The sequence below is a fragment of the Ictidomys tridecemlineatus genome, chromosome 5, assembly GCF_052094955.1.
Source record: "Ictidomys tridecemlineatus isolate mIctTri1 chromosome 5, mIctTri1.hap1, whole genome shotgun sequence".
In the NCBI taxonomy this organism is placed as follows: Eukaryota; Metazoa; Chordata; class Mammalia; order Rodentia; family Sciuridae; genus Ictidomys; species Ictidomys tridecemlineatus.
Window position 1 is genome coordinate 54976032 of NC_135481.1, and position 17345 is coordinate 54993376.

The following is a 17345-nucleotide window of genomic DNA, read 5'->3' on the forward strand; positions in this document are numbered from 1 at the left end:
GCCTGGCTTCTGAGTGGTATGTGGTATTTGCCCTGAGGACTTATACAGGAGACAAACATTAGCAGTTATATTTTAATGAGATAAGTCTCAACTCCCAGGACCCAGTGTACTTCAGTGCTATTGCTGCCAACCTGTATTGGGTTAAAGAATTGAGAGCAAGCACTTAGAGAAATCTTCATAACAATTTAACATTGTTGAGGTATTTATACTATATTTTATAAAAATATCCATTTATAACAGATTAAATGGGAAACAACTAGTCCTTCGCCACAGATAGTTTATAGTTTGAGAAACTGGTTGTATAGATCATCGTAACTTGAATTTTTTTTTTTTTTTTTTGGTGGTACTGAAGATTCCCCAGGGCTTCATGCATGCTAGGCAAGCACTCTACCATTAAGCCACGTTCCTGGCCAATGAAAAAAATTTTTTAGAATATCTCATCCAATTTATTAATTGTGAAAGTAGTATGCCTTCATTGTGATAACTTGGAAAGAACAGAGAGGTTTTTTCTTCTTTTTTTTATAATAAGCAAAAAAAAAAAAAGTTAATGCACACAATCTGTCACAGAACTACTTGCTGCTCACGTTTTTCTCATTCTTCTTTCCAGGTTATATATGTGAATTTTTTTCTTATAAAAATGAGCGACTACATAACCTATTTTTAATTTTTTATGTTGTGATTTTTTTTAAAGAGAGAGAGAGAGAGAGAGAGAGAGAATTTTAATATTTATTTTTTTAGTTTTCGGCGGACACAACATCTTTGTTGGTATGTGGTGCTGAGGATCGAACCCGGGCCGCACGCATGCCAGGCGAGCGCGCTACTGCTTGAGCCACATCCCCTGCCCATGTTGTGATTTTTTGTACTAATTAAATATTCTTTTATAAAGGCTGGTTAGTGGTCCATCACCTAGTTGTATGATAATTTATTTATTTATGCACCTTTTCGTAGAGTTCTCTATTACTAGAACTTACTTTGTGATCTCATTTGCTATTTCAGATCATGCCTTAAAAGTTTTTGTGTAGACATTTTTGATAGTCTACACAAAAAGAGAATATATTTTCACATGTAGAAATACTAGGTCAAAATGTGGACTATTTTAAGGCTTTGATAAATTGTCCTTCAGAAATGTTGAACCAAATTTCAGCTACTGCAGTTAGTGGATGTATCTCACTGCACCAAGTACTCTTGGGATTGGTTCTTTCAAGCGGGAAGATATTGAAAGACAAAGACAAGGACAGGAAAGAATGATGGGAGCACTTGGGTAGAAGACGAGAAGAGCACAGATGTTATGGGACATGGAAAATGAGAAAAGTATAGGATATTTTTAAGGAAAGAGAAAAGATGAAAAAGTTAAGCTAAAATCCAATTCACTGGGGCACAGAAAGCTAGTTTAGAATGGTACTGGGCATACCATTGGCTCTTGAGTAGGAGAAGAGAGTCCAGGGCTCAGCTGTGGGAAGACAGAGCGCACAGTGCAGTCTGCATCATACCTCTCAATCCTCATTCTCACCATGCTCCGCCCACCTCTTGCCTTTTGTATGGCATTCCCTCTGTCTAAGCGCCCTTCTTTCTACCGAAACTCTACTCATCCATCAGGGACTATTTCCCAGTTCTTGCCTAGGTGCTTCTTGCTTGTTTACCAAGCATTCACAGGTAGGACATGTCCTGTTACCTTTGTTATAATGACTTGGTGTACTACTGTCACCACCAATAAGTGACTCATTACTCTTCAGTGCCTAAGTAATAGTAGATATTCATACACACTTGCCGAAGGAATCCCAAGTACTTCCTATGTCTTGTTTAACCTTATATACATACGTGCACTCCAGGCCAAGAGATGTATGTTCCAACAGAGTGAGACGGTAGATGTCTCTGCTCAGTCTTTATTTCAAAGCCAGTTAGAGCATCATGCAGGACTCCATGATGGAAGCCCTGCTCTTAGCCTTCTCATCCCAGAGAACTCCAGGTGCCAACTTTCAGAGTGAGCAGAAGGCCTGACTCTAGTAGTGTTTACAAGTCATAGTTGTTTATGAGAACTTTTACTCATAATATTAATTATGAAATCAAGAAATTGGTGACAGATTTTAGACTTGGGGTTTGGAAGATGCCATATGTCGATGGGTAGAGTTTTACTTTTAAAACTTAAGAACAAAAACTCTTCTCGACTACCCATTATTAAATGTTGACACGCTTCTAGTCTCTCTTCTGTGTATATAGACTTTTATTTTTAAGTATGTAAATAATGTATGAATACATTATTCTTTAAAAGCTCAAAATCTTATAAGTAAAACTTAAGAATTCTTTGACTTTCATCTCATACCCCATAGTCTTTAAAATTTTTTGAAGTAGAACCTTTTAAAAATGATATTATAAATTTAAGTCCAATATTCATTCATTAAATATATAAGTATCTATATCCTATGTGCTGGGGACAAGCAGTGAGCAATATATTAAAGGCCCTTACTTGCATGAAATAATCAAATAAGATAACTTGAAATAGTGGCCACTGCCACTCTTTATCATAACATAGGATAAAAGAATAATGAATAGGGTATGGAAAGATTACTACTACTTTGGGGTGTTGGGCGATGACCTCTTAGAGAAAATGCTGAGGCTTAGTGATGAGAAGCATCAGCCATGATCAGATGTGACCTGCCAGTCATGGACACTGTTGGTGCAAAGACTGTGAGGCCATCATGGCCCATGTGTGTGGTTGAGGTGCAATGACTCAGGAAGAGTGCTGCATGGTAGGTAGAAAGGCAGGCAGGGGACAGATTGTGGTGGCCCTGGGGGCTTTTGCATGGGTTTTGCATACTCTTCTAATGGTAATTGATAGTCAGAGGAGGTTTTTGTAAAATAGTTGATACATAATATTTTAATACCCAAAGTAGATGAAAGCAGAGCTGCTGGGATTAAGCTGAAGTGAAAAGCCCGGATTGACGTCTTCCAGATAGGAGGTGCTTGGAGTACCTTAGCCTGATAGTTTGGATACCTTATGCCTGGGACATTTCTAACAGGTAACTTGGTCTGAAGACAACACAGCCAGGGACTCTATCCCCATTTCTCCCTATCCCAGACACTGGGTGTCTTCCTTAATCTACCCTAAGCTTCTCCCTGTTGGCTTCCACCTTGGAGGTGCCACACCTCTGATCCTGTGTAGCAGGATCTGAAATCAGTTCCAGGATAGATGTGGACCTCTACTTCCCCCTTGGGTCTTTCCTTGCCTTCCAGGAAGTGCCCACAGTAGTGTTAGCCCTGTCTGTGAGGACACGCTGTGGTGGGTCAGTAATTGTCAGCATGGTGGGTGACATTAACTGCATCTCTGGCAGGCAGTGCTCTGTGCTCTGAGGGGTGCTCAGCCTTCCTGGTGGCTTCCCCAGCGAGGTAACTTGTCCACAACTCTGAGAAATGAGTGCAATCAAGACCCAGCCACAGCTGCTTTCTACTCAGGAGAGGCTACTGCTGACTGTGACTCCTGTTGCTTGTGGGATGATTCCAGACTCATCAGCCCCACTGTTTAGTCTGTCTCTCTGCTGTTTCTCCAGGGAACTTCTGCCTTTGCTGTGCCAGCTTCCCTGCCAGAGGTGTTTTTCTCCTCCTCTGCTCTTTCTAGCCCTTAAAGAGACAATTCTCCTTCAACATTTTTTTTTTATTAACTCTGTTTCTTTTTTAAAAATAAAAATCTACAAAAAAATAAAACACAAATAGTGCTCATTATTAAAACTATAGCTTGAAAAGAATGTCCCCTTTTTTGCCTTTTCCCAGTTCTGTCCCTCTCAGAGTTGGAATTTGCTGTGTACCTTTCCAAACTCTTTGTTATGCATTTATATGTAAATGTTAGTGTGGGTTTTTTTAAATTTGTTTTTATGAGATTGTTTTCAAAAATATTCTCTGGCATCATGCTGAGGACATTATTCTTCTTTGACTTGCTTTTTCATTTGATGGTATCACTCAAAAAGGCAATATTTATAGTAGTAGCTTAAAACAAACAAACAACAAAAACCCTTTGTAGTCATTAAAAACATATTTGAGGTAAAAACTCAAAAGGCTGTAAAGTGAAAGAAATACTTTTCCAACTTCCTTCCATTTTTTTTTTCAATTTGGGGGGTTACTGTTGTTAATACTTTGTTGTATATATTTATTAATACAAACACTTTCTTTAAAACAGGTGATCCTATAGTATATAGTATGTGTACTATATGGGATCTAGAACATTTTTCCTTATCTACATATATGGATGCCTCGTTCTTTTGGTGAATGAGTAGTATTCTTTTGGGCGAATGTATTATTTAGCCATTTTCTTATTGGTGAACTCATTCCATCTTTTCTGTTTGAAAAATTTTGACACTTTTGGCTCATGTTAAGTCCCTTTGGTTTTGACATTAATTGAAATTATTCAACATGATCAGCATTTATTGAATGGCTTCTTTTTTTCCTAGCACTGGGCAGGGCTTTAGGGCCACAAAGTACTTTAATGCACGATGCCTCCTGCCCGCTCTGGGTTACCAGGGTTTAATAGGATCTTCACATGCTTGAAGAACGAGATTGTGACACATGTCAGACTGACTTCCTCCATTATTCCTTAGCATATAGATGGTATTATCAATTCCACCTAGGGAAGGGAAGGGAAGGGAGAAATTGGAAATGGATTTTAAAGGATGAATGAGATCTCCTGGGAGGAAGGAAAAAAAGTCATTTTTTATAGGGAGAATAATATGAACAAAATAGATTGCGGGAAAAGGAACGTGATATACAAAAAAATGGCCGGTGGCTCAGTGTGGTTAGAGCGTGTTGTGGGTGGAGTGTGTGACGTTGCTTGTTTGCTCAGCAGTTGAACACAGCAAGCACTTGGCAAGTGAATAGAAGGATATGGGCTCTCTGCCCGGCTAGACTCCCAGCCCTCTTGGGACCACCCTCTGTTTCCTGAAGAGTCCACATATTGCTGCCAGCTCAGGGGGGCTCTTGAATTGGTCTAACTTTTCAAAATGTTCTTTGTCTCTTGCAATCGTAACCATGTCATGTCCTCTCTCCACAGAGTTTAGTCATATCCAGAAAGAGCACAGAGTTTAGCCATGGCTCCCAGGAAGAGAAGTGGACGGGGGATTTCATTCATCTTTTGCTGTTTCCGAAATAACGACCACCCAGAAATCACATATCGACTTCGAAATGATAGCAATTTTGCGCTTCAGACCATGGAGCCAGCATTGCCCATGCCCCCTGTGGAGGAGCTGGACGTCATGTTCAGCGAACTTGTGGTGAGTCCTAGATTTCTATGGCATTGGAGGGAGCCAGGGAGGGAGAAGAGGAGGGGGTGTGAATGGGTTCTTTTGGTTTGCCATGTACTTCCTTTTCTACTGAAATGGCCCTCGTCCTCTCTGTATGCCTGTACCTTCATAGTTGGCAATGAGCTGTGGAGAAGGAGATAGAGGGTGGCATTTCTACATCCAAATACTTGCTCTTCCTAATTCCTCCTCATCCCACGGAGTCTGTACTTGCGTGTATAAATAATTCCTTCATGTACTTCACACCTTCTGGGATTCCCCGCTGCTCCCATACCCCCACTTCCAATGCATAGTGTTAATGTCTTGTTAAAAACTAGTTGTTCTTCCCAACTTGTCCTTGATCCTTTGTGAGAGACATTATTACTTAAGCACTGTATCATTATTCAGCCTAATGATAGGATTGGAATAATAACTGTTGTGGGAAACTTTTTATAGGTGCTATCATAGTTGGAACACACTCTCCTCAAATGAGGTGATGTGTCAAGTGTGGGACCCGTTTATGTAGAGATGAGAGTGGACTCTTCAGCTTCACTTTCAGGCATTGCAGAGGACACTGTGGCATAGTTTAAGGGGGACTGATATGGGGATTAGGGAGACCCTGGCTCTCACTTTATCTGCATAGGTACAGAAAAATCATGTTTTTTTTTTCTAAGCCCATTTTATGGAAAATGGAGAAAATAGTACTCCCTCCTAGGTTTAATGTAATGTTTAAATGAGAACTATGCACAGTGGAGAGTAGCCCAGTGTCTGGCTCTGGCAAGTGCTCAGTAAAATGTTATAAGGGTACCATATCCTCTCTAATTACTACTGATGTTTTGTAATGGAGTCAGACCTAATCAGACTTAGATTGTTCAACAGTCCCAGACAGTGCTAGCATTTTGCATGACTCTTAGGTTAAGTAAGTGAGCTCTGTCCCTGCCTTCCATAGGTGATATGGGAACTGATCATATGTCGCTCCAGCTCTTACAGACCAGGATTCACTTATAAAACAAAAGGAGAAGTCAATTTGAGAGAGTCTGTGAAGCTCATGTTTGAGTTCTGGTGACCAGAGTAATGGGTCTATTTCCAACCAGAATTGGTTGAAATAAAGAAGAGATGACTCGTGACAGTATGTTTGTATTTTATGATGTTGAATAGTTTCATTGTTTAAGGAATCTGTCCCCTCTCCTTTCTCTATCCATTGCAGAACTTTATTCTAGGTATCAATGAGGAGGTCAAAATAGAAAGTTAGAATTTGCCCCCAGAGACCTGACAGTTTCAGTAGCAAGGGGACCAATGATGAAGAAGGTGTAGTGCGTGCCACCAAAGGAGTAAGCACTATACCTCTACACAGATTGTGTGCATGCGTGTTGTGTAGGACAAGGCGATGAAGTGGAGGAGACTACGTGGAGGAGGTGAGCTGTCAGCAGGAGTCAAAAATGAGTCAAGTGCAGGGGATCCATGTTACTAGCTGTCTCCATCATCTTAAAGGAGTTCTGTGTTAGTAGCAAAACCTCTGTGGTTACAGCAGCAAAGTCTCTTGCTAATGCTGCAAATTCTCCTTGTGCCAGCTGTGGTTTTGTTCCTTGCCATCTTCTATCCAAGAGGAATGACAGATATGGCAACCTAGACCTACTTGTGAGCTCCAAGCATATGCTTGAAAGTAACATGTCTCTGAGCCCTCATGTCATTGCCAATGCAGCTCACATAGCCACACTTGACTACACAGGTGTCTTCCTGCAGGGACTGACACCACAGGTCACATGGCCAAGCCTGAGGTCATTGGGGTGGGTGGAGAACACATAGTCCTCTCCCAGGGAGGGGCAGTGAACCACTATCATGATGGCAGTCAAGGAGGACATCAGAATGCATTTACAGGGTTTTTAAAATTTCTGACTCAAAGTACTTTAAAATTGAAAGTCAACCTAAGGAGATGGTATGGCTCATAGCTGAACACATCCTCAGAGGCACTGGAGCCAGTGGGTATCCCATATCTATTTCAGTCACATTCTGTTGGCTCCCCAAACGAGACCAAAGCAGGAGCCCATGCGGTGGCAGATCTTAAAGACATCTCGCTGTTTTGCACTCATAAAGGAGAAGAGTCCATTCTCTGTTCCTTACTGATGTCTCTATTCTGTGTGAAAATTGCCTACAGCTGTTAGTTGTTAAAAACCCAGTGCCAAACCAGAACTTTGAGCCAAACCATTGGAAAACAAATTATCTTGAGGTTTGTATCTGTCCTGGTGAGTGACGATGGATTTTTGTCTAGACCTGACTTTAGGGACTTAGACCACAAATCCTTCCAACTGCCAGGGGGAGGCTTGGGGCAAGAGAGGTGAGCTCAAAACCACTGGACACTCCTGCTCTGGGTTCCACTGAGCAGTTGTAGGAGCAAGGCTGCCTCTTCCCACATACAGGAGAGGGAGTGGTGGCAAAGAGTGCCAGGGCTCTGGAGTCTGACGGCTCTTCTTGCTGCTCTTCAGCCTAGGGAGATTTCCTTCAAGGTGGGTTCTGTTTGAATCTAAGCTTGTTTCTTTGCCTATAATATGGGGGCAATACTACCTCTGATAGGATTGGCGTGAAGATTAAAGAAGATAACTTCTTTAAAAAGGCTGGCACCTAACAGATTCATTATTCCCTACATCCCAGTCCAGCAGGAGGGATGAGAGAGATGTTGTTGTTGTTGTTTGTCTTTCTGGGCACAACACTCTAGGCAAATGCCCCATGTTTTTCCTTTTCTTTAAAGCAAATCTTCTTTCTGTGAGTGGGCCACTGTGGGTCCTGGCTTGCAGGCTGCTTCATCTCGGCTTTTGTTGGAAAACCTCTCATCAGAGCCAGCTATTGTAAGCTGGTTTCCTTTGCCTCCTCTGATGAGTCACTCATGATATTTGTAAAAAATGATAGCAAATGGATTTCTTTCAGAAGTGCTTACTGCCACCTTATCATTTCATGAAAAGAGTAAGCCTGGTTAGGAAGTCGGCCATGTGAGAATCTTCTTAGAAAGGGAGCCAGTTCTCTAGCAGGCTCCCTGCCACAGCAGGGGAACCAGAATTCATAGTCACAGGATGCAGTGGTTTCTGGGGGGTCCTAGTTCCACATCCTGCCTGTCTTTTAAATTAACAGCTTTATGGAGACATGATTGATGTACATGGAATCTACTTATTTAAATTGTGCAATTCTGGGGCGTTCGGTGTATTCACATAATTGTGTAGTCATCCTCAAAATCAATTTTAAGACATTTTCATCATCCTAAAAAATAACCATCATGTCCATAAACCTTCACTCCCCATTGATCCCCAACCCGATCATCCCCTGGCAACTACCAATCTCTTTTCTGTCTCTAGTAATTTGGAGACAATTCATATGAATGGAATCATGCAGTAGATGGTCCTTTGTGACTGTCTTCTTAGCATCATGTTTTCATGGTTCGTTCATGGAAGCATGTAGCAATACCTCATTTCTTTTTATTGCCAAATAGCATTCATTGTATGGACATATTACATTTTTAATCCTTTGGGCATCGATGGACATTTGGGGTTTTGTCAGTCTTTGATTATTATGAAGAATTCTGCTGCAAACATTCACGTAAACGTCTTTGCATGGAAATATGTTTTTAGTTCTTGTGATCATATTCCTAGGAGTGGAATTGCTGGTCCTTAGGAATTCTATGTTTAACTGTTGAGAACTGTCAGACTGTCCCAAAGTAGCTGTAGCATCTTACATTTACCCCAGCAACATGGACATTTAACCCACTAAGCCATATCTCCAACCCTTTTTCTTTTTTATTTTGAGGCAGAGTCTCACTAAGTTGCTTAAGCCCTCACTAAGTTGCTGAGGCTGGTCTTGAATTTGCCATCCTCCTGTCTCAGCCTCCTGAGCTGCTGGGATTACAGGTAGGCAACACTGTGCCCAGCAGCACTTGTTCTTATTTATTCCTTTTAAATTGATTAACCAGCTGTATTTCAAGCTGCTTAACAGTTCCTAAAGGACTAAGGACATATAATGTAGGGATTACTTTTTTTGTGTGTGAGTTTTCAGATAGAAATAAAGTGTCCTGCTAAGAAATACTAAAATATTTGGAATATTTACAAATAAAACATTAAATTGAGTATCTGAATAATCTCTGTTGGCCATACATTTTATGCCTTTTGATCATTAATTCTTTTCTTTCTGTATTCTCTATCCTGCCTCCTCCTCCCCTCTCTACTTCTTCCTCTTTGCTTTGCGCCTTAGTCAAAATAAAGAACAATCTGAGGCTGATTCTTTAAAATAAGATTCAGCTATATTCTTTCCTTTACCAGAAGCACTGAAAGGTCTTAGGTTATCCCAGCCAACATATTTGAAGAGTCCTAGGCTTGACAAACAGTCTAAATTGTCCTCATTAAGCAACTTTTTGCATCTCAGTATTAGCAGTAGCAGATTTCCTTTTGGATGAACAGAGGAATATGTCATTTGTTGACTGACTGTTTTGATGTGGATGCATGGTAAGGGCCTGCCTATGCTAGATCCTGAGCAAACCAGACACAGTTCTTGATGACACTGTGGAGTTGAAGGTCTAGTAGAGAAGACAGGCACCTATATATGCAGTCTCATCAACTGTGATCCAGTGGTATGAGCGGGTCCACTCAAGCAGGACATTTTGTTAGGAAAGAGTCTTTATTCCCCTTTTTTTTCAAGAGGAGAGAGTTTTACTGGAATAACACTCCAGGCCTCTCTTCCAGCTCCTACTTTTCTTTGTGGAACTCAGTTCCTCCACCTTTCTGTTTTGCTACAAGTCTACCTGATTTCAGAAAACACACAGTCTTTGACCCTTAATGTTATACATTCCACACTAACGATCCTCCTCAAAAAGTTCTGCAGTTGTCTGGCCATCCCTGCAACTAGTGGGTGAGTGTCTGATTCAGCGTTGAAATCTTCATTTGTCTGTAGATGAAAGTTGGGTTCTCCAATGCAGCTTTCATGAGTGAGAGAAAGGTATTTTGATTTCCATTTGCTTGATTCCTTAGCTTAGCTCTCTGGTAATTCCAGACGTGCTGAGGAAGGAAGGTGCTGTTTCCTGACACTCACTCCTGTCGCTTTCTATCTAGTGTGAAGGTTCTTAGAAGGCCTCCTGGGGAAGTGACATGAATATGAAACATGAAAAGTAAAAACTTATTATCTCAGCAAGGAGGAGAGAAGAGAGTTACAGACAGTGAGAACAGGATGTATAAATGCTAGGAGGTGAGAGAGAAAGCATGGAAGGCTCAAGGAACTGAATGAGGTTCAGTTTAGATGGAGCCTAAAAATAGGAGGCAGGGAGGATTGGGAATCCAAGCCTGGAAAAGGCAGATTGGTCCTGGTTGGATGGTTTATTGAAATATATATCTCGAATTCTTCCTTGAACCAGAGGAGAGCACCTCTGCTTTCTTACAGGTTTTCCCAGTGAACCTGGGAAAAGCATAGTACTAAAGCATAGTACATCAAAACATTTTGCGACTTGGCTACATTTATAAAAACATCCATTGCTCTCCATAACCTCTGTGAGGTGTTGGTAAGGTTAACCATGGTATCAGGTCTCACTGAGTAGATTCTGAATATGTTTCCCTTTTTAAGTCCAGTTGTTGAGCCTTATTCTGACAACAACACACCTCCTCTGGCTATTTTAATTTTGAAATAGAAAGGAGAGAGAAATACTAGGAGCCCCCTACTGCTCTTTTCTGGAGGATATCCCCAGGGGTGAGGGTTTCCTGCAGAATCTCCAACAGCAGCAGAGTTGTTGGAGTTGGTATCCTCCTCAAGGATTCTGCTTCTGTCACCCTCAGCCCTTTTGCCCTGTGAAATGGCCACAATGTCCAACTGCATTTCCTGTGTGAGATTCTAGAGGAGAAATTCAGATTTAAAACAAAGTCTGGTTATTATTTTTGAAGTGTATTATAGTAAATCTCACCTCTTATAGCTCACATGTTGTACATTTAGAATCTGTTTCATGGACTTTTTAAAGGAAAGCTTTCATTTATAATACAGCACTGTGAATTTATAGCTAGTTTGAAAATGTATGCAGCAAGAGCCCATGCCTCTCTAATCCTGAAATGTTACCAATTCCATTTTTTACTGTTTTCTGGTTCATCTGTCTTCTTTCAAGTCCTATTTTTATTCTTCCATTTATTTGGCCAACGGCTCAAATGATTTAAGATCATACCTAGTATTGTGCCTTCTAGGAAATGTAAAATATTTTAAAGAAATATGTTGAGAAATCCATCACTGGTCACAAAACCATCCTTTTGTACTCCCGAGGATTGTCAGAGTTAAAATCCAAATGAAAAGATAGTTATGTTGGATACAGTAGGGTGAGAAAATATGTCTTCACTATAATTATATATAAATATAATCGGCATTGGCCAATTTCATTAAGTTCTGAGAACATTCTCAACATTAAGTAACAAGCACAGAATCTGGGAAACCAAGATAGTAAGAATGGGCGAGAATTTAGTTGATAGATCAGATTTAGATGAGTTCACAGTCACTGTGCCAAATACATTCACTTGGGAACCCACATCAGTAATCTCTTCATTTTTCAATATACTCTGAAGTCACATTGGTATGAAAGGAGCAACAGGAATCCAACTCAGACTTAAGAAATAACCGATGTACAAATTTTGCCCTATCAGCCGTGGGAATCATTACCTCTTTTCTCAGACGGATGACATAATTTCTTTTCCATTACTAGACATATTTTAAGCTTGCTTTCATAATAAAATTCTTTCATTGTCACCAGAATCAATGAAAAGTTTCATCATATTTTATCTCTTTATTTTTAAAACTTGCCTTTTACACTAAGACCATGACTAGGAATAGAGTTCCTCAGAGGCACTGTTCTGTTCCCTGTCTCCAAGAAAGACAAAAAAATTGGGTAGTAGGAACATTTAATTTTAAACTGATAGAAGGAAAAAAAAATACTGGTAAGGAGACATAGTTTTAATTTATTGTTTCTTAATTAGAGTGTAAAATCTTGCTTGATAATTAAGCAGAGGAAACCAGACTGTAAAGACTTCAAAGACATATCTAGAATAGTTTCAGAGTACCCTGTTGTCTGGAAGCCAAAAATCAGACTCTAATGAAGGAATTGATATTAAAATGGCTCTGTTTCCATGAGGTTTGTTTTCATTTGACAAACCTATAAATGTCAAAAGAGAAAATTCTGTGTGGCTAATAGAAATAACTAGTTGACAGAGAAGAAAAAGGTATTGAGTGGATCTTCCCTCGACACTACAGCATATATGGATGAGCCAACTTGATGAATTTATAGAAAAATGCTTAGGACAGTGTGAAAATATGCAGTATATCACAAAGGGAAGTGGGAATATAGATATGGGCTTAAATGTGTTAAAATTCCTGTGTAGTAAATGTGAACTGCTGCCAAAATACAATCGATTTAAAGGTGTCAAAAAATGATCTTAAGTCCAGAACTTGATAGATAAATTATTTCTGGCCCTGAGATTAGCAGACAGTTTGTGATACTGATGTTGATGTAAGTGGTTTTGGTCACCTCTATCTGTTGTGCTTTTGAATAGAACATTGCATTTCTTCTGAGAATCAAAGTAGGATTGGTAGCAGATTTTCATGCCGGTAGACATTACACATTTCTTTGTACTGGCTGAAGCCCCTACTCTCTGCTTATAAGACTGTAAGATGGTTGAGACGGGCTTGAAAGTTTCCTTCTAGTCTTCTGATTCACTAAGAGTAGCCACTAAAGCCTATGGTAAAACTCTTCCTTGTAGTCTCAAATTTGTTTTTTATCTCATGAAGATCATTAAAGCTATTAAATTTGGATTTTGACTTCATGTTAGATACATTGTTAGCAATCTAGTTATTACTTATTTCTGGATTTTTCTTGGTATCAAATAAAGAAATTTGAAATGGCGGAGCATGAAGAGACAGAGGAAAGAAACAGGAAAATGTTCTTTTTACATAGAAGTAGTGCAAAGCCACGTCTGAATTTATGATACTAAAAATGGTTATGAATCCCCTTGGACCTGATATTTTCCATTTATGTGAATCCTAAAGAGACCCAAATTGTATGGACCTACTTAGTTTTAGCTAAAATTTAAAATCTGATTATTTAACTTAGTCCCAGGTGTAAATTACACAAAGTCAAATATATTGTATTAACCTGCCCACTCCCTTTAAATCCTATATATAAGCCATATAATATGATGTTCAAAGGTAGGGAGATTGATTGCTAAAAGTGGTGTTTAGGTAGGGTTTCAAGTGTAATTTTGAAAGTGTGTTTTAGTAATGGCTAGAAAGTTCTGGTAGTTGTGTTTTTACAAATGACTGTACATAAGAATATATCTTGGCATCATCTAACACCATCATTTGCTCTTACAAAACATATGCGACACAGCCTTTGGGAGGTAAATGTCTAATACATGGATGTTATATTTGAGTTCTAAATTGTCTCTGAAAATTTTTACCTGCTGTGTTTGGAACCTCCCCAATACCCCCCTCAATTTCCAGAATTCCTTTGAAATTTCAAACTGTTTCTTAATGCCTATTATGAGAGGTCCGTGACTAATGACATCTTTTAGTTAGAATTTTCTGGCTCATGGATGAAGAGCTGGAATTTTTTTTGTGTGTGTGGGGAGGACTAGATCCCTAAAAAAGGCAAAAAGTTTTTTTCTTTTGCCCAGTTATAAATGAATTTATTGGAAACATCCTAAACTTGCTAGGTATTTATTTCTTTATACATTATAATACTTAGGAACCAAATTTAATCAAATGACTGAAAACTCACCACTATGGATTGTTTTCGGGAAAGATGGGCATATAGTAGATATAGAAGGAGTCAGAAAATCCCTTGCCATCTTTTCAGCTGTCAGCTTGAGTTTATTTCCATATAAATAACTCAACATGTGAAATCCACTATGAATATGCACCTTTGCATCTCAGAACAGAATGGCTCAAGTGTTATGCCTGGCATTGGGGACTCCAGAGCCTAGAACAATACCTGGCCCAGCGTAGGTGCTCAATAAATGCTTGTGGTCTGAATGGATAGATGGATGGATGGATAACTAGTTAGTGAAGCATAACACAGCAGGTGCTCAGTAAGCATTTTAATGAATGCATACGTGTGAATGGATTAATGACTGCTGAGTCCATCAGCATCTGGGTTTGTGTTTTGAATACTTCTTGAAGTAGTGGTAATAGGTTTAGGCTGATCCTTGCACCCTCCCTACACCCCACTCACCTGTCATCCTTTTTAGTCATCTTCTTCATTGGGCTGTTAGTTACTATGGAAACACCAAAGTGTTCCCCGTGAAGGGTAGCAGATTAAAGGATAAGGATAATTGATAGCGCTTAAGAAAAATTTTCTACTCTTAAAAGTCTCTCTACCATTTATTGCGTGGTAAAGTAAATACATAGCTGTGCTGTGGGAAAAGACTCCTTGTGCTAGATTGTCTTTGACCCAATTAAAGCTTAAATGTGTCAGATGAGCTGCCAGCAAATCTCCTGAGGGTGTAGAAGGGGCCTGGACTAGCGAAAGCTGAGCTGTGGTGTGTGGTGGAGAAGGGGGCTGTGTGAGCTGGGCCTCAGAGTTTCCCATTGAGCCTCAGGGTGCCTTACTCAGCTGGTTCTGTGACCCAGTAGACAAAGTCCCTCCATTTAGTTAGGAAAACACTGCTTAGAAATTCTGTTAAGCTTTGTCAACTGAAATTGCCCTGGGTGAAAGACTAAAAACTGGAAATTTGGGTGGATGGATGGATATTAGGAGATGATTTTGATACGGACAACAGAGTTGTTTATTTTAGATGACTGGGAAACTCTGCTGGTATTTCAGATTAATTAAAAGAAAGTCACTCTAATGAATTTCTAGTCCAATAACAAAAGCTGAACAAGAAGTCTGCAGGTTTGGGCTGGGGATGTGACTCAAACGGTAGCGCACTCGCCTGGCATGCGTGTGGCCCGGGTTTGATCCTCAGCACCACAAACAAACAAAGATGTTGTGTCCGCTGAAAACTAAAAAATAAAATTTAAAAAAATTTAAAAAAAAAGAAGTCTGCAGGTTTAGCAGCAGAGTTTGTCTAGAAAATGGAATATAGTTTGCATTGCCTACAATAAGGGAAAGAAAGGGAATAGTATAAGACACTAAACCCTCAGTAGTAAGAAGGTAATAACTATTTCTCCTAGTCAGTCTCAGCTTGTGGGATTTCTTACTTCTTATTTTTGTATCGAATGAAAACATGCCTGTCAGACAGAGACGATTGGCGTGTAGGTAGTGGTGAGTCAGGTTGTGGCATTCTGTGTAATGACTAAGAATGTTGGCAGAGATCTTAGAGGCTGGAAACCTTCCAGGTTTGTTCTCTGTGTGTACACATCCCTTTTGGGGTTTAAAGCTCTCTGTTGTTTTCCATTTCTGGCTTTCCTGGCTGGTGAGGAGCAAGTAATAATTCACTGAATACACCTTTATTTAAACTGAGAAAAAGTCTTATCTAACTTTTCAGATTTCTAACTACCACCATGGAAACAAGGTACCGATCTCAGGGTCATTGCAGTTAAAATTTAAGAGTTGCGTTGGCAATTCCTGATTCCCAGGTGTGGTGGTGGTTTGCTTTGATGGGGCTGGATGTGCGTAAGTTTAGTCAGTTATCACAGTCTCACATTATCAAAGTGTAATATTTCAATTTGAATTTTGCTACCAAAGTGTCATCCCCCCCCCCGCCCCCAGTTCTCCATCTGCCTTGTCTGGCCTTTTCCTCTCCTCACTGTACTTGTCCCCATGACTGCTGACTTGAGGTCTAGTCACTGGCCTCTTTGAGGTCTGACCTATTTCTGGTGCTGTGAAGTGGCAAGGGAGGATTCAATTCGGAGAGGGCATTCTTAATGGTGGTGTATCCCTGAGATAAACCATAGGGGTACAGCCTGCTGGGCCTGCGGGAAACTCCTGACTGGGGTTAGGCTAGGTGACTTGGGCCTGGTGGCTGCGGCAAATACCAGAAGTATCTAATTTGAAGGAGAAAAGTCAGACTTGTCTGAGTAATAATAGGGTTGGAAATTCTGCAAGCTCTTGACATTGAGTCAGATGGACGGTTAGCTTGTCAAGGACCATTAAAAAGCAAAACAAAACAAAACAAAAAGATGAAACCCAAGACACAAGCATACACAAAACAGTGAGTAGATGAGCAGGAGAATCCTGAGGGACTGTGGGCTTCTGTTTCTTAATTGTCCATTGGGCCCCATAACATTCAGTGTCCTCGTAACCTCTGTCTGTATGTGTATTTGTATTATGTAAAGGGTTAGCTTCACTCATCAGAAATAGAAATCCTGAATTGCTTAGAGATTTCTTGCTACCCAGAAACTTACCTTCCAGCTCACTGAAATTTATCAGTTTGGTCGATTTTCAAAGAATAAATGCTTTAAATATTGCTTTGGAGGGTTTACAAATAATGTCACATTTTAATGAGCTAAAATCTCTAAAAAGAGGTTGTTTTTTTTTTTGTTTTTTTTTACAAAGTGTTAATCTTTCTACTCCTTCAAGACCCTTATTGTATATTCTTTCAAAATTCCTTCCCTTGTTTTATCTACCAAATCAATCCATTTCCTTAGATTGATTTGTGCTGTGCCAATTGTTTTCTGATTTATGTAGGTTTCTCTATAGAACTGCCTGCTTGCTCCAGAGTGGTGGACGGGTGGGATTTGTTTGTGCAGAAGCTTTTCACAGTGGGGCTTAATAATGTGCTTTGTTAGGGGTGAGGCCTAGACTGTCGTTCCCACTGCTGGGTTTCCCTCAGAGGTCCTGTCTTCTTATAATAGTAAAAATGTCTTTTCTCCAAAATATCTTAGCCACATAAAGTACACATTTTGTAAATATATAAAAGTATAATTAATATCTTCTCCAAAAGGAGCCTGTAGGGTTCTGTCTGTTGGTTCCAATTTTCATGAAACTTGAGCTTTCTGTGGCAGGAATGAGGCTTAGTGCACGGTTTCTCCTCTCATCACTTGCTAAATCATGTCCTTTAAATGATCCTCAAAACTCGAGCCAGAAAGAATAATATAGCAAAGAAGAAAGATTCTATAACCAGTGCTCCTCTGTGTGCTTCCTGGGTC

The 17345-nt window shown here is 39.9% G+C and overlaps 1 protein-coding gene across 6 annotated transcripts in view; it reads left to right on the forward strand.

Moving 5' to 3' along the window:
* Daam1 (dishevelled associated activator of morphogenesis 1) overlaps positions 1-17345 on the forward strand; it is a 167916-nt gene that overhangs the window by 64277 nt on the left and 86294 nt on the right. For 5 of the 6 annotated variants that reach the window (XM_021724763.3, XM_021724761.3, XM_005322751.5 and 2 more), the window contains exon 2: positions 5036-5255. In XM_021724763.3, the coding sequence (XP_021580438.2) occupies positions 5073-5255 (183 nt within the window). In that variant the 5' untranslated portion in view covers positions 5036-5072. Of the gene's footprint in view, positions 1-2888; positions 3018-5035; positions 5256-17345 lie in introns of those variants that run through there. The other variant, XM_021724765.3, reaches the window with a different exon arrangement.